Source organism: Uloborus diversus, chromosome 6, assembly GCF_026930045.1.
Source record: "Uloborus diversus isolate 005 chromosome 6, Udiv.v.3.1, whole genome shotgun sequence".
NCBI lineage: Eukaryota > Metazoa > Arthropoda > Arachnida > Araneae > Uloboridae > Uloborus > Uloborus diversus.
The window spans coordinates 14,482,098-14,502,292 of record NC_072736.1 but is presented as its reverse complement, the minus strand read 5'-3'; the positions used below and the strand labels follow the sequence as shown (position 1 = coordinate 14,502,292).

The 20,195-nt window shown below is 34.5% G+C and overlaps 2 protein-coding genes across 2 annotated transcripts in view; both read left to right on the top strand.

The window, feature by feature from the left end:
• The window catches only part of LOC129225240 (protein amnionless-like), a 66,404-nt gene extending 64,017 nt beyond the window's left edge, over window positions 1-2,387 (top strand). Inside the window, exon 12 of the mRNA XM_054859815.1 lies at window positions 2,209-2,387. Coding sequence (XP_054715790.1) covers window positions 2,209-2,310 — 102 coding nt within the window. The 3' untranslated portion in view covers window positions 2,311-2,387. The remainder of the gene's footprint in view (window positions 1-2,208) is intronic.
• Window positions 2,388-8,748: 6,361 nt separating this feature from the next.
• The window catches only part of LOC129225238 (WD repeat-containing protein 26-like), a 32,668-nt gene continuing 21,221 nt past the window's right edge, over window positions 8,749-20,195 (top strand). The window contains exons 1-4 of the mRNA XM_054859811.1: window positions 8,749-9,144; window positions 15,725-15,824; window positions 16,011-16,067; window positions 16,153-16,289. Coding sequence (XP_054715786.1) covers window positions 8,948-9,144; window positions 15,725-15,824; window positions 16,011-16,067; window positions 16,153-16,289 — 491 coding nt within the window. The 5' untranslated portion in view covers window positions 8,749-8,947. The remainder of the gene's footprint in view (window positions 9,145-15,724; window positions 15,825-16,010; window positions 16,068-16,152; window positions 16,290-20,195) is intronic.

Sequence of the window (20,195 nt, the reverse complement as noted above, 5' to 3'; positions counted from 1 at the left end):
ATATTTTTTATTTAATTAAGTTTGATTTTTTTCATCGAACTATGACAAAATGCAACAGTATTATTATTAAAGACCATACTACAATCCGCCGTTGTAAGAAAAAATATGACCTTAACAAATAATTAATTGTTAAAACAATTATTCTTAAAATTAAATAGATTAATTAGGAATTAAACCATTTCATTTTAGGGATTAAACTTCCTAATTAATTAGGACTTTTTAGCCTTTCCAAAGAAGTATTATATAAACACTAATGAAAACTATAATTGTAAACAAAATGAACGAATTCTCAACTTTTTACAAAATTCTACAGTAAGGGAAGTTTTCTGATCAAATTCTATAGAAACCTTATGCTCAAATTCTATAGCAGTTTCTATAGAACTTTATAGAAGAAATTCTCTAAAGAAACTTCATTTTCAAGCTCTATATGGATATCTATAGAATTATATAGAAATAATTTCTATAGGAACTTTCTTATAGACTTCTATATAATTTTCTATAGAATTCTATTAAGCTCTATCAACCATTTTCGTAAGGCCGTAGACTCTGGTAGATTTTCAACTATCGACACACAGGACTTTCGGGTCCGCAGATGTTACGAGACAGTACCGCGCATGTACTCGAAAAAATTTTACGACCTCGGGCATCAAACCTGAGATATTCCAATCGGGGATTTTCCCATAGGGTATACTCTATATACGCCAAATATTCTCAAACATTTTTAGACACATTATGTATAGGATCGCATACACAAATCGTGCATAATGGATGACTGAGCGTCGGGGGGGGGGGTGCACGGGGGGGGGATACACCTGTTGGCCTGGGCCCGAGCCTGAAGAGGGCAAAATACTTTTAAAATGAGGGGTGAAATATAGGGGTAAACAATATGGAGGAGGGCCCGTAAAAGTAATTTGTGGGCATCAAAATTTTTGTTCACGCCCTTGCTGAAAGTATACCCCCCTGAAAAATTGATGGGAACATCACTGATACCAATCACGTGTCTGATGTCGTAAGGCTCCCCACGGTTCTGAGTGAAAGTTCTATTTAGCAACAAAAATAATGTTGACTCCAGAGCAATGCGTCCTCGGGGTGAAGAATATTTGGAAGATAGTATTCTTCTCCAAAATGATTATTTACGTGCCAGAATGAATTCTGTTCAAAATTTACGATTGCTAGGGCTGGTCCGTTACGGAAATCACGAAAACGGTCTCTTAACAAAATTATTAGCTTTTATTATCAATTAAAAAAAAAGTCCCAAAAGGCTTATGAGAGACAGTAAGAGTTTTTGAAAATAATAATTACAATAAAAGCACTTAGCAAAATGGTTGAAAATTCGAACGTACCCAGGGGGTCTGCACCTCAAAGCCCAAATTCTAAATTTCTAATTAGTTTTTTTTCATAGTTAAATGTTTTACGTGATTTTTAGCCCTTTTTTGTGTTTATTTCGTTACACATCCCAAACAATCGCACCATACAATTTTTTTCGTACTATAGTGTAGGGAATTTAACTTTAAATAAGATGGCAGAGAACGTTTTGAAGACTGACCAAAAATTTTTGAAAAAATCTTTATTTTGCTTTTTTTCCTCGGTTTAACTTTTTTCTAAACTCATCGCGCACAAAGTATGAGAGATTTCTTTCTGAAAATTAAGTATATGTAATATAGTAAAACATCTTTTGAATGCAACTTGACAGCATTCAAATGAAAAGGTCTCGAAGAGCCCATCGCCAGACGCAGGTGTTTTTTTTTATTATTATTATTTTAAGGAATATTTGACCGGCGCTAAATTTTGTTCCCTCACAGGAGAGATAAAACCCCCTGTCATCCCCATTGCCACGTCACTGGGATGCAGTGATTCGAAAAGAAAAATGTTTGCACTGATTGAAATTATAAAGCACACACGAGAAAACAATAGTAGAATACAAAGTTCAAATAAGAAACACGGAACGATTTATGAACTCCTCGCAAAAATGTACTGATACAGTGACCCATATATGCAAATACAGCAATCTCTCCCCTTGTTACTTTTTCTCCCCGTGAATAACTGAACTCTCTCAAAGTCGGGCCTCTTCTCACCAAAACTAAACTATCCATGGTCGTTTTGCACTGAATAAATATCATTAATAAATAGAAATGTCATTGTTTTGCCCTATTTATTTCTTAGTAATAACTCTGTCAAGACTGATATCTTTTAAACTTCCATTTTCAGTCACCAGAAGAGGTCCAGAACATCAGGGAAGGAAATGACTTCATTGAAAATCCTATGTTTGTTATTTTCGACGATTCGTCTTCAGAGCAAGGAGAAAAATGAACTGATTTTAAAATTATCAGTGTTCTTTTGTTCTCTTTAAGAACGTTCGTCATTGCAATAAATAAAACTTTGTTTTACCCTTTTTGTCATGTTTTTGTGCAATTCGGATAGTGAGCTTGGTTTAATGCATTACCATAGGGAACCTTAGAGCAGGGATCAAAATGGAGGGATCAAGACCAATCATTGGCTTAGCAAAACCTGACCCAAAGACCCCCAAAGTCACGTGACTCAACAATGACGAATGGCTGGCATGTTTTGCGTGAAACAAGCGAAAGAAGCCTGATTTCTTCCAATGCTTGGCTTTAAAATCTATCACGTGATTTGGGGTCTTGGTTTCATGAATGAAAGTCTTCATCCATTTTTCTCAATGTAAGTAACATCCTTTCATGTATTTCAGAAAAAAAAAACAACGGCATTACAAAATATATCTAGTGACTTTTTATTTATTTAGTTATCCTTTCTTCATTCGCTTCGCGTGCTGCAGTAGCTTATGAAGAGTTGCAAATTTGGTGCTCATTTCGGACATGATGGCAATAATGTTTTGTTAGCAATAACAAACAAATATGGAGGCAAGCAAGGGTCATCAGATAAAATGTGTACAGAGAAAATTCCGAAACGTAGCAACATTTCTAGCAACGCTTCGGGATTTCACAGATTTCCATCAGTTTCCCATTCTTTGTGAAAAGTTTCCTGATTTCAGAAATTGGGTGGGTTTTTTTTTTCGTTAATTAGCATCACTGCTTTTAACTTTAGCACTCAATTGTTCTTGTCGTTTTGAGATTGTCAATCTGGAACATCTATAACAAAACCGAAGGCAAAAACTTCACAAAGAAGTAAGTATGTATTAAGCCCAGTAGGTGATCTACCGCTATAGTCTACCGCTATATATCTAGCTACTCAATAGATGGAGCCACTAAAACCAATTGTCTTTTATATGCAATGAAAGTGCCGCCACCTATTGAGTAAGTAGAGTACTTGAGTGGTAGATCACCTATTGGGAGAATACCAACTCTGTTTGCCCACTGTTGAAATGGAATTGGCAAACGTCTAGTTTAGATGAGTCTATCTGAATGAGTGGGAAAGTGAAAAATTTGATGCGCGTGTTTAGTTAATTTCACTCTTTGACTGCTTGATTTTGAAGCAAACTCACATCTGCAAACGCTGGCATCCCTGCAAACTAATAGACGTAATTAATAGACCAGATGTTCGCCATTTCTTGTCAAATGTAGTCCAAACTTTTTCATTTCGTGGCACCCTTTGAAGAAGTAGAATATTCTCAAAGCACCCTGTCTTTTCTCTGCCGTATTATATGTATTCATATTTATACCATTGACATTTCCTGACACACCTCGTCTCTTGGGGCATCCCAAGGTGCCGTGCCCCCCACCCCCCCACTTGGGAACCTCTGTTCTAGGCAATTCCAAAAAGAAAGTGACGAGAAAATGTTGAGTCTGTCCTCTGGTTTGGTTAGAATTGAATGGCTCTGAGCAGAAATGTGACAAGCCACAAGGAGTGGCTTTTCGATCAAAATTTTTGTTTCTCATAACTAAAATTGAAATAAACATGACAATGTATTATGTCATTTGGAGAAAAACACATCTGGTTTTAGTATTGCAAAATATAGAATGCATATTACCTTTGAAAAAATCTGCAAATATTTTTTATACGTTGGAAATTGGCCAACTGAAAAATTCACATCATGTGGCATATCACATTCTTACCAAGAGCCTTTCAATTGTTCATTCACTTAGTTGTTGAATTTTTTAAAATTTAAATTACCCAAACAAATTCAGAGCAATCAAAGTTTTGAAAGTTCCACTACCCTGATCGCTTCGCTCGCCTACTCCTGTTCGCCGCCTGCGGTTGCTCAATGCCGTTTGCGGTGGGTGAAAATTGAGGATTTTACAGTCGAAACTCGATATAACGACCATCTCCGTGCCGGAGAAAAAGGTCTTTATAATGAGTGGTCATTATAAGAGATAGAATTTTTTAATAATATACACATGCATCATGCATGTTCCGTTGTTCAAATACAATTGTTACTTTTTTAAAGACTCCAGTAAAATGCCCAAATTATTTTTTATCATGGGAATTTTTTTTTTAAATTATGAGTGCAAAATGTAATGACAAAGTATTTCTAAGTAGAAAATATAGGAAAAATTGTATTACAGTACTTAAAAATCATTTATTTTCTGAAGATAAAATCAGAAACAGTTGCCTATTTACACATGTAATTTTTACAAAACATAATTTTCCATTTCAGTTATAGATGATAAAAAGTGTTTTTCTTGCTTTTCAAAGAAACACTTAAAAGTCTCTTGAGCATTTGAAACATTTTTCATACTGGGAACTTTGGTCTCAATTTCTTCTTCTTCATCTGATCCTGATACATTAATTTGTTTTTGTGCACAATATCGAGAAATACTTCATTTTCTGACAGACACGTGTTTGTCACATTCTAAATCATAATTGATTTTAGCATAACAGTCAAAGTTTAACACTTCTACCAATTTCATTTTTTTTTTTTTTTTAGAATTTTTTTACAGCGTTTCATTTTCTTCGTCGAAATTCTCATCTTGGATTGTCTGACAAATCATTTAAGCATTTTTCCTTTGCTTTTTAAAATCAACATGGTGGATGCAATTCTCGATGTGTCTTTTCTGAATTCCATGCTGTTTTAGAAAGATGCAAAGCTGTAAGGATACCCACTTTGTAATTTTCACCTTCTTCCAGTCTGTAAACGATAATGAAGGTCATTTCAAGTGACACATTAAGTATTGTTGGAAAAAACACCAGGAATAGTGTTTGCTGAATTTGGTCGCTGTATTGAATTAGATGATGCAGAACGGTCGTTATACCGGAAGTAAATTAACATAGAGTTCATTGGAACAAAGTTGGGACTTTTACCACAGGTCGTTATAATGGATTGGTCTTTATAATGAGTGGTCGTTATAATGAGCGCCGACTGTAGTAGTATTTTTATCGATTCATATCTTCGGTTCGGTGAAGAAGGTGCGACAAGGTCCGAGAGCTACCTCTGGACGTACCGTTGTATTCAACTGTACCAGCAGTATTGACCTGGTAGACATGGGCAGTCCGGAGGAGGAGGGTTTACAGACTCACAGAGAGAGAGAGAGACGGGGTTATCGCCAAATCCTAACTGCCTGCGGCGGCTGGCCATAAACCCCACCTTCGGCGGTGTATAAAGGGTGATCCGTCCCTTACCGCCTTTCGCTTTACGATACATTACCAAATTTTAGGGTTTAGAGGGGTAACACAGAGCAGAATAGCTGCCCCTGGATGTCCTGCATCTAACGGTACCAGTATTGACTTGGTGGACATAGCCAGTCCGGAATAAATAGGATTACAGACATACACACAGACAGACGCGCACAGAAATGTATAGTATAGAAGACTATAAATTGCACATGTCATTAAAGATGTTTTTTAATGTCTTAAACAGAATACTAATTATTAACAATTTTTTCTGAAAAAAAATGGGTTTAGTTGTTCATTCACTGATCAGGTTACCGTGAAGTAGTTAATACATATAAGATAAAATCTTTTTAGCTATCTGTGTGAAGATATACTCAGCTTGCATATGAGGTATTTTCCCTTCAGCTCTGCTGTGACTGCTCCAGATTGATGAGACAGAAACAATGGGAAATAGCAATACCTAGAAATGTGCAGTGTTGCAAGGTTTCTGAATTATTCAGAAAGATTCCAGGTTTATTTCACAAAGGTTTCACAAAGACTTTTAGCGTACCGTAAGAAATTCGCACTCGTCATATCATGACTAGTAATTTTCTATATAGCAAAGAAATGGTAATTGCGATGCGGTAATATAGATATACATATTATGACCACTTGCACATAAAGATTATATTTACAGCGTATACCGTTAGAGTATTTTATTTCTTATCAATGTTAAATGATGGGAATGGATTATCTGGAAATTTTGTATTTAGATAAAGTTTTGCCAATAAATTCATCTGTATAGATGTTTTTTCTGAAAAAACGTGATCATCATACACACACACACATACACACATATTAAAAAAAATTAAAAAAAAAAAAACAAGTTTTTAAATGCAAAATCTGTTTGAGTTAAGCCTTGAATAATCGCATGCGATTTGTAACCATGAGGACGAAAATTGATCTCTCGAAATAAATACTGAAAACAACGAACTAGGCATAATCTCATCGTCATGGTAATCTGAAAAGTCACAGGAACGTCGAAAGCGGTCAGATGAACGGAACTGGCCGACAGGCTTTTAATGAATAACAAAGCTTTTACAGTAAAATCCCTCTACTGCGGACACCAACGGGACAATTTTTTTTTTTTGGTTCGCAATAGAGAGGTGTCCGCAGGACAGGGATTTAATAAGGTTATTTGCCTTGGAATCAGGGAGTTAAAAATTGTCTGCATCTGAGGGGTATCCGTTAGGAGGGGTTTTACTGTAAGTCGATGTTGGATCATGTTGAGTGTCGTGCACCTTCGTACCTCTTGCGCCGCGAACGTTCCGGGGGTGCTATGTACGCCACTGGTAATGCGGCTGAAATCCAAGTGCTCCGGCTCTGGGGGAATTTGCACCCCTGGTCTGTTGTAGTGTTCAATTCTGTTTTTGTGTTATCTATAGAATTTAATTTCGCTGCATTTCCTGTCAGTTATATTTTCATTATATACTTTGAACATTTCCTTTCTAAGCAATCATGATTGCTTTTATTGTTTTCACTTGAGCGTGAAGAATAGCATCCTATCCTTTTGAGGCCTCCGCGCGCGGGTATCCTCCCGGGTGGGGCGCACTCCTCCAGCTCCTCGTCTATATTCCCCGAAATCGGCTTTATTCATACCGGACTCTCTCGAATTTACACAATCCTTTTTGAGATAAAAACAGCATCCAACAAACAACATCCATCGTCCAGCGCAATGACATATAATATCCAGTCCCTTGCATTAATTTGAATTTTGACTGCGATAGGAACCATTTGTGGAAACAAGAAATCCAACGAGTTGGCTCCGATCGAAATTCGCGATTGCGAAAAATATAGTTTGAGTTGTCAAAGTTCAAATGATTGCCAGGGCGGGTTGGATTCTAGATGTTGTGCGCTGAATGTTTTTTTTCCCTTCTTATTTTTATTACCTTTTTTTTTTCACTTTAGAAGTTCTTTTTGTGTTTAAAAAGTAACACAGTGGGCTTTTGATTTTGCTTTATTTCTATATTTTAGAAAAATACGGATCTACCTTTTGATATCGTGGACACTTCACGGCATCCCTGATTCCTTACCTCCATCTGCGGCACATTCTTCGACAACCTCTGGTTATAGTATTCGTCAATACAGCACGACAACATTGTCGAAACGTTAGGTATGAGTACCTGCCAGTGTTGCAAATAAGTATGTCTTTCGATAATGGCGGATCCAACTCTATCAAACATTGGCCATCCTTTGCTTCCAATATTGGACGACACCTCATCACAGAACCTTATCATTGAATAATACTGAACTCTAGTGTATGCCAATATTTTAAATATGTTTACCTTTTGATTCTGGCCGATCCAACTTTGTCTTTCCTTGTTTTTTGTTTAAATGACACAATTACTCGCAACCCAAGAATTGAAGACGTTTTAAACCTTTACTAGCGTCCCTGTGACCAAACAGAAACATTTCAGTAGTTTCTATTTCATAATTGTATGAAAGGCAGTTTTTCTTTTCAATTCATCTGAAAAATTAGTTTTTAAAATTTTAATAACGAACTGCCTTTTCTCTGGATTGTATTCGTTCACTGATGTGATTATCTCATAACGAAACATCAGCGTTCAATCTTCGAGTTGAACCGAACCATTGCTTCGGTCACTCGTCTGGTCTGCTAATTCCATATTAGCTACCAGTTAGTTTTGCACTCTTCGCTTTCTTAAGAGGTTTTCCATCTTCAGCTCAGTCACTTTCCTATGCCGGGCTGATGAGTGCTAATAAGCACGAAACTGCAGTCCTCGGCTGGAAATGACTGAGCTGGCGGTGTATTTCATGTATCATCAGCTCTATCTTGTTTCTCTTTTTTATCCCTAGGCGGCGTACTTCAAATCTAGAATGTCATCAAAACGTGTCAGCAATCGACAATTAGTGTCTTTCGTAAGCTAAATTTTCAGCCTATATTACTCCTTGAATTGCAATTTAATTCACTTTAGAGAACTTTTGGCAGTAACCTAACAACAGCTTCGGAAGTTTGATATTTATTTACTTTTTTCCCTACCTTGAATAATTTATTCGGAAGAAAAGCAAAAATGTGACATTGAACACGAAAACTAGTTATTACGGGCCGCTCATTGGTTCATTACTGTGCATCCCACAATTCTCAGCTCTGACGTCAGATTTTGCGAGAGAAGCTACAGCTGAGATTTCGCTATTGGCTATGTTTACAAAAGTTGATGGTGGCGTACGAGGACTAGTGAGTTCTGCGAATGAGGTATTTAATGATACCTTAATGGATATCGTTTGAAGTATTTGAAAACGAAATTAAAGTGGATTCAAAAAAGTCGCATTTCAAGCAAGCCTGGCATCGAGTGCAGATTCCGACGACGGTGGAGTATCTCCCCCACCCTTAAAAAAGCAGCGCCTTTCTGCAGTCAGTACTAACATGCAAGCCAGTAATGGTTGTCACAATGGTGAATCTGCTTCAACTAGTAATGACTTGCAAAACGGTAGTTGTTCCTTGGAAGACAGTGGTGAAATTAATGGAGAGGTTCATAAGACGATATCCTCAAAGATAAGATCCCAAACAGATCAGGACATAATACGTCTAATTGGCCAGCATCTCCGTGGTCTGGGTCTAAAGTAAGCTTGATGTCTATTAATTTACATTAATAATTAACTACCTCTAAACAGCACGGTTTATTTCCTTTCCCTTTATCACCGTAAAAAAAAAACAGGACTTAAATTATAGCTTTCGTTTGCATTGCTTGAAATCGAACTATCGTGCGTCACACTTGTGTTTCGTAGAATGTTTACAATATATTTTGTGTTCGAATTTGTTTCTTGCACCATGTGTAATTTCATTTTTCTTTCTGCGTTTTACTGTGAACACAACAACAACGATATTTAAAGCTTTGTCAAATGCATGCATTGTTCGATCGTTATCGATTGTTTACGTACACAATTTTAAACCTCATCTCAGATCTCAGAAAGTTCTCTCAAGAATAACTCCGTTATTTTCTGAAGAATTTTCGAACGTGTCGCATCAGATGATTTTTATATTTCATTTTCTCTTTCTGCAGTGCTTCCTCAGCGATCTTTGGAATATTGACGATCTTTTTTTATCTGAGGCACATTCTACAAATGAAATTAATTTTAATAGTTGGGATTGCAATTAACTACTCAGATGTGTTGCTATCAATTCTTAAGTTATCCTTTTTAACTACAAATTATATTGCTTCCATTAAATTTATTCTGTGCTACTGTTGTAGTGTAGTTAGTGATCCTTAATTATAGTTATTACATAACTTTTGTTCATCAAGAAAAAATGCTCAATTTTGGTACAATACTTTCGTTTTAGTTTGAAATGTTTTGACTTTCTTGTGAATCTTCTATTAAAATGATTTGGGATACTTACGTTTTTCTAAGAATATTAGAATGTGTTTGATGGGAGGTTAAATACATGTTTTCTAGAAGCATAGTTTTCTAGAATTAGGTCCCTTAAATATTTTAATAGGTATTTAAAAGCAATCTATAATTACTTAAGCTTTATTGTTATTGATTGAATTAAGAAATAAAGTTAAAAGCTTTATAATCTTTCCTGAAACTTTAAAGTTTCACAATGAGACATGAAACTTCACATGTCAGGAACCAAACAAAGATCTGGCTGAATCTAAGAAAAACTGAATTTTCTGTATTTTTCACTGTAATACTATCATGCTGTGAAAAGTTTTCAGTTTCTTATTTCATATTTGAAATCTTCTATCACATGCCAATTGCTGCTATTTGTAATATGACTAGGTGTTATTTGTGACTTCTTTACTTGTTTTTATGTCATGAAAAGAAATGGATTTTAAGAACTAATTCATCATAACTTAATAGAAAGTCAAAACATTGTGAATATCAACTAATTATGAAAATGCAAAACACATTAATTTTATTTCCTGTCTTGTTGATGAATTTTGAATTGTTTTCTTCTTTTTCATTTATAGAGTTTGAAAATTGTAAAAAGGAAAATATGTATAAAATGTCTTTGCTTGTATTGGGGAAATACTGATTTTTGAGAAATGTGTAGTTCCTCAGCTTAATTTATGTACTTCTATTATTATTTTATTTAATCTATTGTTCTAAATTGCTGTTCTTTAAAGCTGAAGTTTCCTAACTTAAAACATTCAAATTGTGTCTTACCTTCAATCATTTTTGTGTTATAATGTGATGTTTATACCTATGTAAGTTGAATATTTGATTTTAAAAAAAATATTATATCAAAAGAAAAAAAGCTCCAAAAGCTTTAGTGAAGGACCCCCCACACACTTTTTTGGAAACCTGTTAACTACAAATTCTATTGGCTGTAAATTGTTATTATAGTCTAAAGGCAGGTAGATATTTTCATGCAATTCTTTAAGAATTATGAGATTGTTTTAGGTAACCACTGAAAGTGCAACAACTCGTGTTTTAACTTTCTACAAAAATTGTATCTTTGTTTTCTCGTTAGAAAACAAGCAAATACATTCATGAGTTAAATTCACCATACTTCTTGTGTGTGTCAAGAAAAAAAAAACATAGGATCTAATCTGGCCTACCCTGACTGAAGAGTACTTTATTTTCTCTGGAGCTATTTTTTCTAGTGATTTTGCGTTGTCTTATCCCATAACTAGAAATGATAATTTAATCTAGTTAAACAAAATCAAATCATTAATTAATTTACTAAAACTAATTTTAATGTAAGATATAAGTCATTGTATAATTGTGATGACAGGCCAATCTAAAGGTTGACATGTTAGCGAGATTTCACTAGCACTTGTTTTGGGGACAGATCATTTATGCGCACTATTTTTAATTTTGCTGAAATTTGAATGGTAGTTTTTTATGATATATACAATATTTTTCTTTTTCTTCAAAACTTTTTTTTTATTTTCTGTGGTCAGCCCATAAACATTTTGAAACTAGTCCCGACTTATGGTTTGCTTCAAATTGCAGGGACCACGTTAAACGTTTTCCATTGCACCAAATATGATAAAATCGTAAGCTCGGTGAAAAAAAAAATCTAATTTGGCGAATTTATTGGCAAACAGAAAATTCTCCTAACTTTCCATAGAAAAAAATATCTCCCTCCTCTTATCCTCAAAAGAGTATCAAATAGTATTTTAATATTTTAATACTTTATCTAGAAAGAAAAATCATTTTTTTTGTAAAAGAGTAGCCATTTTCTCAATTTTAGTTCATTTAATCTCGTTAGATTTATTAAGCACAATGAAATAGGCTTTTTCTGTACTGTTCATTGGTGGAGCAGCTTGGGACAGTGTCCCCCAACCTGCCCTACTTAAATTGTTATTACAGTAACCCCTCGTTATATCACGCTTTTCGGGGAACAAAGAAAAAGAGTGATGTATCCGAAAGCGCTATATAACGGAGGTCATTAAAAAGTCATAAGTCCAATGCACAAGTAAATTAGCATTCGTTCTTTTTGACATGACTTTTTAATGGTTTCGATGTAGTTAACGAGTGTACTATCACGCCTATTAAAATTTAAACAAGATTTAAATTTAAATAAATTTTCACCATCAGAAAGTTAAAAACATCAAATGGCGAATGAAGACGATCTTTCTGAGCTACCGCGAGATAAGAGTGAGCATTCCAATACTCTCTTATTTCCAATAGACTTTCTAATCCGTTTGACTTGCTGTAGAAAGCATGTGAAAAGTAAAAGTAACCACACTGTTTATCAGAAAACTCTTACCCGTTGAAATCATTCTTCCTTTCTTTTATGCAAATCCCAGTTTGTGCAACCAAGCACAATTCTTTTCCCTACTAGTATGACACCTGCTTGATGTCTCTCACTCATTGTAAAGGCAATGTGTCAATACAAAAGAAGATGTCAAGTAGTTTAGACTATCTTAAACTGAAATATACTACGTGGGTATGTACATTTAGATGACATTAATTGCTTCTGCTTTTCCAGTGAATTCAGAAGAATAGCTTCTTTTTGTTCATTGACAAAATAAAGAAGAAAGAGACCTCTGATCAATACTATATGTTTTCAGACATGGTTTCAAACTTAAAGCAAAGTTTTTTTTTCTTATTTTAGGCTTTAATGTTTCGGGAGACCCAAAAAAAGAGCGATATATCCGAATGAGCGATATAACAAGGGGCTACTGTATATATCAACTTTTTGAAGGTTAAGACTTAGCAGCACAATACATTTTTTAACCTTTAAATTATTATGAAAGGACATTTTTTAATTCCCACATGCTCTGATTGAAATTATTTCATTTCCTACTTAAAAATGTCAATAATGAAACCATCTATTAATGTAACTCGGAATCTCTCAAAACAATGAAAATTAGATCCGTCTTTTCCTGTTAATGTAAGGAATTTCAAAGTACCTTGAAAAGTAGATTCTGCTGTCATCGATGATGTCCTAAGAGAACTAATTTCTGTTTACAAAACTAGGGGACTCTGCCCCCTGCTCGCTGATGCTCACCAACCCCTAAAGATTGCTTTGCAAAGATTTAAATAGTCAAGAAACAGATTAATAATGCATTTTGGGCTCTCTTTGGATCAAAAAGCACCCCTACCCCGTGTTTCAAAATAACTTGTACCAATTTGCCATAAGGGCTGAGCGTTGCATCACTGCAGTTTTGTTCGTTTGAAAAATCTCTTTCATATTTGTGGCCTCTAGTAATATATTTTGCTCTTTATCTCGGGGCTTGAATAGAGTTGAGCCTAAGATTTTCCGTTAAAATCGAAACCTTTAAAGTTTGGGAATAAGAAAGTGGAAACATGCAAATCGAAAATACTTAACTATGGCAACCCCAAATAAAACATCAATAATTTTAATGGAGATGAAATTATTCAAACTTAATTTTTAACTGCTTGTAACTTTTTTTCTTTTGGAGATAGAAGCTTATTTTTTTGACCATAGTTCGGGTTATATCTGGAGTAAAAAGACGCTCTCTTTCCATTGGTGTCAAAAAGAAATCTGTGGGACAATTTCTTTGCTTTTTGCTAATAGGTTTAATAAAGAAAGTAGTGCCTAAATTTTAGCTAAGCCTAAAAAAGTTAAAAACGCAAATAACTTCCGCCGTATTTAAGTTGGAGCATTGAAACAAATTGAGTAGAACGAGGAAAATTCTACCCTTTCCAACGATATATAATATTAATGTGTGCAAGTAACTTTTCAGCCCTTTAATAGGCAATAATAGGCAATTTACGCAAAATTTGAGCTTAAAAAATTAAGTACAAAAAAACTAATTCGAATTTTAAAAAATAAAACTTTCAGGTGCACACCCCCGGGGCTCGAAGTAATTTTGTACAAAATTTAAAGGCTGTAGGTGCTATGGGGTCTCCTGGACACACGTCCGCCACAGACTTCCTTACAGAATTTCTTTGAAACCTTACTTTTATTTACTATAAAGAGATTAAAGCTGAAATTTATGGTGTCCCAAGGTGCCCCACCTTCTCCTACTATAAAATATTTAGCTACAAAAGGGGATCTGCAGCATTTACATCACAATCAGATATTTAGTCCAAAAGACCTATTTGAATTTGCCAAAATTCATACTACAGGAGTACAATATGTGACCCCAAATTCAAAATGCTTGAGGCCATGACCTTTCCGAATTTGGATTCAAAAAATAGTGAAAACTGTGCTGTCATGTAGTATTTGTCACATTTCTCCTTGCTTCGATGTATGCTTGCACTAAATTTCTTTTATTTTTCGATCAAAGAATTATCGTTCACCAAAACTGGATGTTAAAAGATTACTGCACAATTATAGCAAACAGTTAAGCAGTTTAGGAATAACATCAAGAAATGTTTTTTAAAAAGCTGAACTGAACTATGTTTTCAACAAGTAATTTCCGAAAGTGAACAGTTTTGAACTTTCAAAACTGAAAGAAAAAAACTTTTTTTTTTTTTTTGAGCAATCACGATTGTTTATTGCTTTCATTTGACTGTTTTTGACGTTCCTTTGATTTTTCCCACCGCCACCCTCTGCACCATCACCGTGGACAGGCGGGCTCCTCACGATGCTGCACCTCTAGCGAAAGCCGTCTTCAGGTTGCATCCATGTCCTACACACACGCGCATACATACACAACTACACACACACCCGCACACACACAAACACATACACACATACACCTATACACACATATACCTACACACACCTACACCTACACACGCAACACACACAAACACATACACACATATACACCTACACACACATGCAACACATACACACACAAACACATACACACACGCATACATACACACACATACACACAACTACCCACACATTCCTGCCTGCACACAGACACAAACACATATGCCTACACACACATACACATACCCCCCACACACACATATGCATTCCCCCCCCCCCACACTTATGCCAGCACACAGACAAACACACATACCCCGTACACACATACGCATTCCCCCCCCCCCACACACACAAACACACATGCCTACATACACACACTCGTGATTGCGAAAACATAATTTGAATTCAAGATGTCAAAATTCAAATTAATTTTTGTTTTCATTTTTTTATCATTTTTTTCATGAATATTTAAGGAAAAAGTTCCGGATTTCAAGTGTTCCAGATTTTTGGATTCCGAAATTGGGGTCTTCATACTGTAGCAAGATGTATTTTATGCTATATAGCTGAGGAAATAAATTTCATAACTCTGCAAGAAAAATGTCCCAAAAATGTTTCTTCAGTTCCTGGGACAAGAGTAAACAATTTTTTCCAGCCATTGAATGAAAAGAGGTTGATAATGGAACGTGTTTTCTCTTTTTTAACAGAGTGTTTTATAGTCACTAAAGTCTTGAAAATATAACATATTTGAAAATTGATCATGAAGGTAATGAAAAACTCCCAAAAGTTGGGACTGGGTTATAAAAATTTTCCATTCAATCCTCCACAAACCTTTCAAATCACTCCGATTGTGTTTTTCTCTCCCATCTCAATAATGAATTAGGGATCAAAGTGCAATAAAATCAAGCCTGAAATACCTGTCTCTTTTCTTTATTTTAGTTTTTAAAAATTTGCTTCCATTTTGTAAGTTTTTAAAAAACTGAATTTTTACTTTTAGTATATCATATTTGGTTTGGTTGTCATGTTACTGTGTGAAAATTAGTTTTCCTCAAATTAACATTTTGATTAAGAAATTAAAAATTATTCACAAGGCGTTACACCTTTCCTTTGTTCTTCTAGCCGTACAGCAGAACAGTTGATGAAAGAATCGGGTTGTCGATTGGATCATCCTTCTGCAGCCAAATTTCAGGCCCATGTCATGGACGGTGATTGGACAAAGGTAAAACTACATAAAGTCAATCTTGGTTCCCCCCCCCTCTCTTTTTTTTTTTTTTTTTCAGCTGCAATTTACAACCCTCATTTTTGTCCATTTATGTATTTTGTGCTTTTAAATAGTTTTAAAGTAACACTTAAAAAGTGTTCAAAAGGATTTTAATTTTGAATGGAATTTTTGTGTTGTCTACAGGCAGAAACAGATCTGGGGGACTTGAAACCACTTCTAGAAAGTCATCATTCCCTTGTTGTAAGCATGTTGAAACCAGATATTTTCTTTATTGAGCCCTGTTTTCTATGTACTTTCATTGAACCTTCCCAAAAATTTTTTTCAGGAGATGAAATTTTTATTACTGGAGCAAAAATATCTTGAATATCTTGAAGACGGACATGTTTTAGAAGCATTACAATGTCTAAGACATGAACTTACACCTTTAAGGTTTAATACAAACAGAGTACATGAGCTAAGTAGGTAAGAGAACCTTGAAAATTTCTCAGCCATGTTGAGGTAAAAAAAATCTATATACAGTAAAACCTGTCTACAACGATACTGTTGGGACCTGTGAAAACTATCGTAATAGACAGGTTATCGTCATAGACAGTTTGATTATTCATGCTGACAATTTGCTAGAGCCCAAAAAAAAAAGATTTTTATAGACAGGTTATCGTTATAGACAGTGTCGTTATGCGCAGGTTTCACTGTACAGTATAACCCTGATTTACGATTGTCAAGGGACTGGAAAAAGTTATCGTTAAATTAAGGATATCGTTAAATTGAGGAGCACAGACATTCAATGCAGACAAATCCGGACCAGTTAAATATATCATTAAATTGAAGTTATACTGTATATATATATTTATGCAAATATTAATTTTGATAGACGTGAAGTGCGGGAAAAAATCATTTTTTCTTTTGGGCCTCCAAAAGTTGCTACCATTTCAATTTAACTAACTTATATTCTTCCCTCCTTGAGAGGAAAAAAAATACTTATCAAGTGTACATAAAAGTTTCAACATACAGGAAGAAATTCATAAAACTCTTGCGGCAAATCTTAAACTAGGTAAATTTTAATGCATATTTCAAACCCAACATCCTTACAATCATATAAAGCTAAGACAAACTAAACATGTTCCTTCTCAGAACTTAATGATTATCAGGGAAGAATTAAAATAAAAAATTACTGATCTGCTGGTCAGGGATCACAGAAACATCCATTGACCAGCAGAATATAAATTTTACTGGCCCATGGGACCAGTGAATTTTTGTCCCAGTTTTCTTTTCAAAATTTTTAAGCATGAATTAATTTTTAAAGTGTCGAGGGAAAGGTAATTTTATTTACAATGTTACAACATATTGTTTTGGCCCCACCCTATTTACACCCTCCCAAAGCAACAATAGAGATACAATTTCGTTGACTAAATTCTCTGACTAGTGGTGATGTTTCTGGAAAATGGCCTTGCTCTTTCTTTCCCCAGTCACTCAGAAATTGTTAAAAAGAGCTGATTTACTCTATTTATGAAGTCAATATTGTTTTGCTTAATTGTGTAATATTTCTTTAATTTTTCCATTGTTTAAAACCAGGACAGGATTAGACCATTAAAAGTATGTACGAACCAGTGAAATTTTGTAATACAGTGAAACCTGTGTAAGTTGACCACTTGCGGTGCAGTACTTTGGTGGTCAACTTAGACAGGTGGTCAACTTATAAAGGGGGTAATGATTTTTTTTTTGTCATTTCTTGCACCATGTATTCATTTTTTGACTAATTGACACTTATTCTTTCCGTTCAACTCACTTTCATCGTTTAACGTTACTTTGAAACAATAAATTTAAAATGTTATTCAAATATTTTTAGAGGTTATTTTCTCAGAATGACGTATAATGTGTCATGTAAATTTAAAATTTCAGTAAATTGATCCAAAAAAAAAAAATCATTGTTTATAAAAAGTTATTTGATATTAATAGTTCTTAAAAATTCATAGCTAATCAAAAATAACAAATATTTCGCTTATTTTTCTTTCTCATATACATTTATAACCATGATGATCTACTTTTCAACAAAATTACTCCTTATTGAAGTTTGGTACACTTATTAGACACTAGTTTTGGAAATTCCATATGTGTCAGCTGATTTTCTCTGGATTTCTCCCTTTTCAATTAATTTTAATATTTCATACTTTTTATAAATCTCAAGTTCAACTAACTTTCTTTTTGAAGCCATTTTATGTAAAACTATAACACAAAGAGCAACAAGCTGGACTCTCATAGTTCTAAAAGGCAGTTGAAAATGAAAATGTCCTATTTCTTAATCCCTTGCACTAGAAATACTGCAATGCAAATAACTTTTACTCTAACACAATTCCAGTGTTGCCACAAAATATTGCAACTGGAAAAAAAATACTTTGTACTTTTCTACTGACACATGTTTTCATTGAACACAGAGTACAAAAGGTAATCTCAAATAGAACGACAAAAGAAAAACAAGTTTAGAGAATAAAAGGGTTCTTAGTAATTTTCCAATGTGGTTAAACTTACAAGGAGGTTTAGTTATGCTGCTGTTTTATTTAGTTGATAAAATGCTGGTCTGGCATCAAAAATATTCTTGGAAAGCTATTAAAAAAATAATAAAATAAAATAATTTGCTAAATTAAGTTTTAAAAAATAAACCAAGTGGTCAACTTACAAAGGGTTTTTTACAATATTCCAAACCAAATTTGGGGTACATTAGTGGTCAAGATAGACAGGTGGTCAAGATAGAAAGGTGGTCAAGTTACAGAGGTTTTCCTTCATTATACAAGATAGGACTAATTCCGTTCCTCACAAAAGCGGTCAACATAGACAGGTGGTCAACTTACACAGGTGGTCAACTTTACAGGTTTTACTGTACTTTTCTTTCGGACTTGTGACTTTATTTTTTAAAAATTTTTACCCCTGACTAGGATTACACTCACAGTCAGCGATTGCAGGAAGTGCTTGCGTCAAATTAAATCAGTGGCTTTTAAAGGCTTGCCTGTATTGCATTTTAAAGGTTCTTCTTTCCTGCAGCATTTCTCACATGCTGTCACACATGAATGATTTTCTCTGTTTTGTATTGTGTATGTGTTTGCATAGGGGGGGGGGGGGAGAAGAGGAGTTTGATATAAGAAGGTTTTGCCTTTATATAGAAGTTTGGTAAGACTACATTTGGAGTATGCTGTTCGGTTTTGGTCTCCTTAATTTCAAGAAAGATATTTCTTTATTGGAAAGGCTTAAAAAAAAAGAGCTACTAGACTAGTAAGGGGACTTTTAGATTTGGATAATGATGCCAGACTTAAAAGGCTTAATATGTATAGCCTGGAGCAAAGGAGAGTCGGAGGGACATGATTCAATGTTTTAAAAGTGTCAAAATGAAATATGTTTATGGATTCAACTTTTGCACAGAAAGCAGGACAAGAGGTTATTTTTTTAAGCTATTCAAATCTCAGGATAACCTGGAAATTAGGAAAAATTACTACTTTGGTAGGTTTGTGGGCACCTGAAACAGCTTACCGAAAGAGGCTGGAATGAACGAGGGGGAGAAATAGCTTTAAGAGGTCCATTGACTTTCATTGGGGAGCAATAAATAGACTTGGGCCAGCCTAGCTGAGCCCAGAGCCTGTTGATGGTCTTCACATTTGTTTTTGTGTGTTTTACTCTTCTAGGCATTGTATTTTAGAACTAGGCCGCTGTTTTTGTAGCATTAAATCTGATTTGATCGACTTACTTGCATGTCTTTTCATTTATGTTTATGCGTTCTAGTACATGTCTTAATATTTTTTTTCATTTTAATCTTAAAACTGAAAGAAATCAATGCACAGAACAAAAAAAAAAAATGCAAGATATGAAAGTGAAATGAGAAAGTGGATTTTTAAAATAAGAAAATTTTCGAATTTTTAACTGATTTATAATTTATACAATAGTAAAAAAAGCTATGAACAAATTTCAATATGAGAATACTTTTGTACTATTGGTAATTTGACTTCTAAAACTTAAAAAAAAAAAGTAAATGAATAAAAATAACATTTGCTCAGATTTGCACTTGCCTTTTTTACAACCCTGTCCTCTTAGATTTTCTTTGGTAGGTTTTTTCTGCTAATTTTAGAATTTCCAATGGACATGACTACCTCCACCATACAGGCATTGCTGATATACCTGACTGCTCCCTGCGTTTTCAGGCAAAACAATGAACTTTTTACATACAAGAGCTTGTGCCTAGATGGCCATCGCTCTTCCATTCTACTTCCTTTTGACAACTCTATCTTGATGGCTTCTTTGTATTGCGTTGCAAGAAGGGAGATATAAGGGTGTGTGGGTTGTCCAATCCATTCCAGGGTGTAATAATAATACAAAGATTTGAAC